General features: G+C 41.5%; 1 protein-coding gene across 9 annotated transcripts in view; it reads left to right on the top strand.

Moving 5' to 3' along the window:
* slc4a4a (solute carrier family 4 member 4a) overlaps nt 1–7,250 on the top strand; it is a gene marked incomplete at its 5' end in the record, with an annotated part of 46,463 nt that overhangs the window by 22,235 nt on the left and 16,978 nt on the right. For all 9 annotated transcript variants that reach the window (XM_014033284.1, XM_014033286.1, XM_014033283.1 and 6 more), the window contains 9 exon segments: nt 1,094–1,248; nt 1,692–1,799; nt 2,401–2,575; nt 2,652–2,785; nt 2,942–3,216; nt 5,540–5,607; nt 5,978–6,163; nt 6,255–6,368; nt 6,497–6,658. In XM_014033284.1, the coding sequence (XP_013888738.1) occupies nt 1,094–1,248; nt 1,692–1,799; nt 2,401–2,575; nt 2,652–2,785; nt 2,942–3,216; nt 5,540–5,607; nt 5,978–6,163; nt 6,255–6,368; nt 6,497–6,658 (1,377 nt within the window).

Here is a 7,250-nt window from a genome sequence, read left to right as displayed (position 1 = left end):
CGTCCAGAAGACCTATACTATTTTTTTCTTCTTGATTTTTTACCTGGATTACTGAGATGCATCAGGACATATTACTCCTTTTATCAACCACTGAAGCTCTCCTCAAACTCACATCTACAGCCTGCTTCTCACAAAATGACCACAGTGTTGAAAAGGAACGAAACCAAATATTAGTTGCAAGTAAAAAAATTAACTGTTTTTTGAACATTTTCAACCTTTTTTTCTAGTGGATGAGCGGCCTGCTCAGTATCTGGATTGTTCTGGATTGAATTCATACAGTATGGAGTTTGATTTGTCTCCTTGAAATAAATGAGAAAACTGCAGACTTTTACTTTCAGAGAAGTTCATTTGTCAAACTGCATGACTTGGATGTGAGAATGAAGAAAGATGTGACATTTGTAGGTTTCAGCTGTAAGAAAGAAAAGAAAGTGTCTCTCTGGAGACTCAGTCAACAGGTAAACAGTCAAGTTGATTAAATTGACCAAATTCAGGTCCTGGCTAGAGTTTTTTGGGTTGATGGGATGGGATGATGTCTGGTGTTTATATGATGTCATTTTTCCTCTGTCAGTAATCTCAGAGTTGATATTCCAACCCATTCTCACTCCCGAGTCGTCACATATTGACACTTTTCCAAAGTTCCCTCTGCGTACAATTGTGACGCGTCGGGTACTCCCCTTGCGTCACTTTTTGGTGAGATGGGGCGTAATCTGTTGTCATAATTTCTTAAAGTGTAGAAAATGTMCAAAAACTACTGTCCCAAAGCCTAAAATTACCTTTATTCATTTTAGACATCCTGTCCCTGACCCTAGTACCCAAACTTAACCATCAACCCTGATCCCTCATGTTAACCTCAGACCCCCGACCCAAAGACCCCWGGTGCTGCAACCCGGAAAAGCCGCGGTCGGCAAAGACTGACGCGAGGGGGTCACCCGACGCGTCAAAATAAGAYGCAGAGGGAACTTTGGAAAAGCATCAATATGTTGAGGAGTCAGGAGTGAGAATGTGTTAGATATTCCAGTTCACTGCCTGGAAAAGGCAGGAAGAGTGACTGCAGACTGTTCTGCTCCAAYACATCCTTCTACTCTGTGTGCAGATTTTTCATGACATTGCATACAAGGCGAAGGACAGACAAGACCTGCTGGCTGGGATCGATGAGTTCCTGGATGAGGTGATTGTACTTCCACCTGGAGAGTGGGACCCAACCATCAGGATCGAGCCCCCCAGATCCATCCCTTCTTCAGTTAAAAGGTCCAAAATCATGCAGAAACATAAACATTTAGCAACAAACTGGCCTCTTTCTACAAGAGTTTCATTAGTTTGAACATGTCTACTCATTTAAAGAAAGTACTGAGAAAATGCTTCAAATGTAATCTGCATCTGAAACAAGAGTCATCAGTTTCAAGACAAAAACTCATCAATTCAAAAGTTCATTACAAAATATAAGAAAGAAAGATAGAGCTGTTTGTTAAATGCACTTCAAGTCTGCATCCAGGTTTATAACTAAAGACTGAATGTGAAACAGCATCAGTTGTTTTTAAGATGAAGCTGCAGAAAACCAGGGGAATAAACGGGGTTAAATGATGTTTAAAACTATTTAATCAGCTAACAAAGGTTATCATGCAGAAGTCAGGTGATATCTTCTACAATGACTGCATGCTGACAAGTCATTACTGGGAGCTTCTCTGTTTTAGGAAGAACCTGTTTGCAGGAGATTCTCAGATGAACGGAGACATGCCTCAGGATGGAGGTCATGGAGGAGAAGGACACGCCACTGGAGACGAGCTGAAGAAGACTGGCAGGTAGAAAAAACTCCACAGCTGTGTTAAAACCAGATGTGCTGAGGATGGGCAGTGGAGTTTAAAACACTGTGGACATTAAACATCATCCCTTCTGTCCTGTCACATCATRCTAAATCAGAGTGCAGTTAATAACAAACTGCTTTTACCTGCTGAACATGAACCAAGAGCCACATTTTCAAACATTATTTTGGCTGGACAACTTTCAGTGAAAACCTGAAATACTTCATGAAGACGGCTGGAATGTCTGCTCTTCTCTCCAGGGTTTCTATAAGTTCAGCTTCAGGCACATTCAGGCATCTATCATAGATACTTATCTGTGTACTGGCAGATAATGCAATACAAAACAGCTTCATAGAAATCTACCATTTTAAAATGCACAACATGAGAGATGCAAACACATTTAAAAGAAATAAATTGGACTGCAAACACTTCCTTATGATGCCTTTAATGTGCTGATGACAAAAAAAGTTCTTGTTGGGACAGAACTGTGAACTTTGAGCCGTTTTATACAAACCTGCAAAGGTTATCCAGTATCAGGAATCATTTCCATCTTTGTCCTAAGGATTGTTGTAGAAAATGTTTTTCCTTTGTGTCTCCTCAGGTTCTGTGGGGGTCTCATACTTGACATAAAGAGAAAAGGCCCTTTCTTTCTCAGTGACTTCACTGATGCGTTTCACATTCAGGCCCTGTCGGCCATCCTTTTCATTTACCTGGGAACGGTGACCAACGCCATCACCTTTGGAGGTCTACTGGGGGACGCCACAGAAAACATGCAGGTCCGACCCGCTTTTAATCCCTGGAAAAATGATGCTGAGCTTCCATTTTCAGAGTTTGTGTGGTCCGTGTGTGCAGGGTGTGTTGGAGAGTTTTTTAGGGACTGCCATTGCCGGGGGTGTTTTCTGTTTGCTGGCTGGTCAGCCCCTCATCATCCTGAGTAGCACCGGTCCTGTTCTGGTCTTTGAACGACTGCTGTTCAACTTCAGCAGGTACWTTCTGAAAGAAACCTGTTTTCCTTTAGCTTCCAGCTGGTGTCAGACTTCAGAGCCACGGCTCCTTACAGTTTCTTCTTGAATTGAGAGATTTGTGCTCACCAGATCTGAACTTTCATCAGTTTCTCATGAGTTTGTGTTCTTTGTCTCCAGAGAAAATGACTTTGATTACCTGGAGTTCCGCCTGTGGATTGGTCTGTGGTCAGCTTTCCTCTGCCTGGTGCTTGTTGCCACTGATGCCAGTTATCTAGTGAAATATTTTACCCGCTTCACAGAGGAAGGCTTCTCCTGTCTCATTAGCTTCATTTTTATCTATGATGCCTTTAAGAAGATGATTAAATTAGCTCACCACTACCCCATTAACTCTGACTTTATGCTGGAAAACATCACACAATATGAGTGTCTCTGCATGGCCCCTACAATCTACGGTGAGAAGTTCTTCTACTTTATTTACAGTACTTCAGAAAAAGTTCTTTTCATGCCCAAAAACAGAAAATCAAACATGGTCTTTGTGATTTTGTTTGATTGATGATGACTTTATTGTCAGTGTACAGAGCTCAATGAAATTAYATTTAAGAAGACACACATGAGAAAAACATGGGGGAACAGGTGATCAGGTCATGCAGCAACCAGCAGGGGTCGCACTACCTTTAAAAAGAAAAACAAAAATACCACAGAAGGATAGACGAGAACAAAACAAAACAAAACATCATATTATATCAACGAAATATGATACACTATGGTGTTTATAAAAAAAACCTCTACAGAGCAAGAGCACATTTATTAGCCAGAGGGTTTAGTGAGTWTAGTGGGAATGAGTCCAAAGAACCCAGCCTCCCAAAGAAAAACCTCATAGTTCAGCCATAGATCAGAATACTGGTGTTGAATTGTTCATTCTGTGTAGCTTCAGGTTGACCTTCAGGGGACACGATTACAGATGGAAGTGAGAGGAGGAGAGGTGGGGGAGGAGCCTCAAGTCGATGTAAACACCAGGAGAAATTAGATCCACCACCTTCAAGGCCACATGGTGGGGGGGGGGTGGGCACGAATCTGTAATCAGTTGTTTGGGAAGAGAAGAAATGTTTTGGGTCAGGTAGACAATAACAATTTTCCATCTGCCTTAATGTCCTTAATGTCTGCTGGTACATCTCAATGTGGTGAATCCAATCAGACAAATAGTGTGGACAATCCCGCCGAGCCGAGCTCTCAGCTTCTCCAAAATCAATTCCATCTGGCCAGCAAAGTCCAGGAACCACAGCCGACCCGCGACCCTCTATAGAACCGCTCTCAGACTGAGTCCAGCTCGCTCAGAGCTAAAGTCTGAGTGCTGATAGAACAGCAATCCTTCATATTGGTCAGTCAGCCAGGAAATGAACAGCCACYGACGCTGTTTTGTAGAACACCAGGAGACCACCAAGCCAATCTGTAGAATCCAGTGATCGGAATCTAGATATATATACATATCCAGAACAGAGCAGAACAGAGGTCCCACCTTTGACATGTCCTCCCATGGAAGAAAACTTTGTTCTAAAAATGTATTAAGAGACCAGCTAACCAAATCCATAAAAATAAATCCATAATTTTTGGTTTCGGATGAAAAACCTAGAGAAGGCTCCAAGCAGCAAAGCAGGGAAGATAAGGAAGGGCAGGAGAGAAGGAAAAAGCATCTTTACTCCTCTGGGAGCAGAACAAAAACAAAGTCATTTGCTGAATATTTTCTTGTATCAACACGAAAGGTCTTGTTGAACTGTTTGGAGATCAGATGGATTATTCCAAAGTAAAAGCACAAGATTTGCATGTGTTTCCTCAGGTAAGCTAAGATCCTTCATGAAATAATATTTTCACTGCTGAYGAGTATGTGTTACATGTTACAAAAATTGAAGTTAGACTAAAAGGTTCAGTCCGTTTTACTGAAAGTGTTAGCATTTTGCTTGGTACCTAGTTTTCTTTCAATTTTTAAAGTTTACTCCAGGCTGTTGGAAAGACTGATTGATTGATTTTCAAACTGCAGATGTAAGAGGAGCAATGTAGCTGCTTTGTGGGGGTCTGCAGGAGTATGGTGGGTCTGGGTTGCTGCTAAAAGTGATCCAGTCCCTGTAGAACCAAAGCAGGAGCTGTGTTTGATTCTTGACACAAAGTCGAGCTTGTTCACAGTGTTGGACTCCAGGACCGTCCCTTGTCTCTGATCCTGTTTGTAGTGTTTATGGACAGGATCTCAAGGTGCAGTCGGGCAGAGGAGGGGCTCTGGTTTGGGAACCACAGGGTCTYATCTCTGATATATGCAGATGATGTGGTTCTGTTGGTGTCTTTGGACCAAGACCTTCAGCGTGTCCTGGGACAGTTCACAGCCGAGTGTGAAGCAGCTGGGATAAAAGTCAGTTCCTCTAAGTCTGAGACCATGGTTCTGAATCAGAAAAGTGTGGACTGCTTCCTCTGTGTTGGGGAGTCTCTGTCTGAAGTGGGGAGATGGCTTGACGAATTGGGGTCTCATCCTCAGTAATGAGGGTGTTGTTTCGGTCAGTCGTGGTGAAGGAACAGCTGAGTCAAAAGGCAAGGCTCTGGATTTACTGATCTGTCTTCGTTCCAACCCTCACTGTGGTAACGAGGTGTGGTTCATGACCAAAAAAACTACGTTTTTTGGAGATCCTGTATTTTTTTTCTTAAATTACTGAAATGTTGAGTCTCATGAAGCATTGCATCTTTAAAATTTTGTGTATAAAAAGAAATATCTGTTTTTTTCCTTTTTTTCAGAAAATGAAACCAGTGTAATTGGTGATTCTGTTGAAAGTGCGATTTGGTACTTTAACAACACTGGCCTGGTGAGTGACTCTTTGAGGTCAAACAATGGAATGAATTTTAACGTGAGACTTCATGCGTGTTGCTGTTTGCTGTCTCAGCTAAACACAAAGGTTTTGTCTGGGTATATTCCACCTGTTTACTGAATGTATTGTTTAACCTGAAGGACTTTAGTCCGGCTACTCCTGGAAATCTTTAACAAACACWAGCAGACTTCCTGGAATTAAGCCACAAATTTTTTACTAGCTGGAAGATGCAAGAGAGACTTGTGTTTATGTTTCATTGTAACTTCATTTAAAGAGTAGAGGGATAAGATAAGCAGCTATTTTATGGGATTTATGTTGTGTTTTTTCATCTTTAATAAGCTCTGATCCCAATGTTTGTTGTGTGTAGCCTCTTAATGCCACATGGTCATCACTCACAAAGTCAGAGTGCTTACAATACAAAGGAGAGTTGGTTGGAGACGCCTGTTCTTACGTCCCAGACATCACCCTCATGTCCTTCATCCTCTTCTTTGGTACCTACACCACATCCATGTGTCTTAAGAAGTTTAAAACGAGTCCATTTTTCCCCACCACTGTGAGTAACATCAGCGCTCTGAGAGAAAAACACCAACAAGCCAAGTCTAAAGAGAATAAATCTAAATCCAGATTCTCTCTCTCTCTCTCAGGTGAGGAAACTCATCAGTGACTTTGCCATCATCCTGGCTATCCTTATATTTTGTGGAGTTGATATTTTTGTGGGAGTTGATACTCCTAAGCTTATCGTGCCAAATGAATTTAAGGTGAGTTTGCTTTTTTAAGATTGTAAAGGAAGATACAAATATTTTCTAATCAAGTTTGAAGCTATGATGGGATTTTGCTACCATCTTGACTTGCGTGAAGATTGTCTCTCTTCCTCCATTCTTCAAAGCCAACAAGTCCACACCGAGGCTGGTTTGTGCCCCCATTTGGAGGAAACCCATGGTGGGTTTACTTGGCCTCCTCTCTTCCTGCTCTTCTGGTCACCATCCTGGTCTTCATGGACCAGCAGATCACWGCCGTCATTGTCAACAGGAAGGAGCACAAGCTAAAGGTAAAACATGAAACTCTGTAAGAAAACTGCTGCAGCTGAAGCTGAGGAATGAGCTCAAACACAAAAACATCTGATCAGATCAGACATTCTGGTGCAGATTTTTGAGTGGTTCCTGTATGTCAGCCAGTTGTCTTCCCACTGTGGTTAAACATCTTCTCATGGGAGTGGGAAGGCACATGATGGACAATATTTCACAAGATTCTCCTGAAGCTGATGCATAAATAAGTGTCCAACCGTACAGAAAATTCACGATTCAGGTCAGTTTGATACATTAGTTTTACGGTTTGATATACTTTTGATACAAAAAAGAGAAATATTCATACCCTTCTTAACTTGTAATGTATTTACGTAAATGAATACCTAACTTTCTGAACACCTTCAGAAGGCAAGCTAAAAAATCAATAAATAAATCTGCATTGTTCCATGCATAGTGTGTATTAATCCATTCATAGTGTGTATTGTTCCATTCATAGTGTGAATTTAACCATACAAAGTGTGTACTGATCCATCCAGTGGGTATTGTTACATACATAGTGTGTATTGATCCATCCAGTGGGTATTGTTACATACATAGTGTGTATTGATCCATCCA

Source organism: Austrofundulus limnaeus, unplaced genomic scaffold, assembly GCF_001266775.1.
Source record: "Austrofundulus limnaeus strain Quisiro unplaced genomic scaffold, Austrofundulus_limnaeus-1.0 Scaffold1686, whole genome shotgun sequence".
NCBI classification, from domain to species: domain Eukaryota; kingdom Metazoa; phylum Chordata; class Actinopteri; order Cyprinodontiformes; family Rivulidae; genus Austrofundulus; species Austrofundulus limnaeus.
Note: the sequence above shows the minus strand (reverse complement) of the source record. Positions and strands in the feature narration are given on the sequence as shown.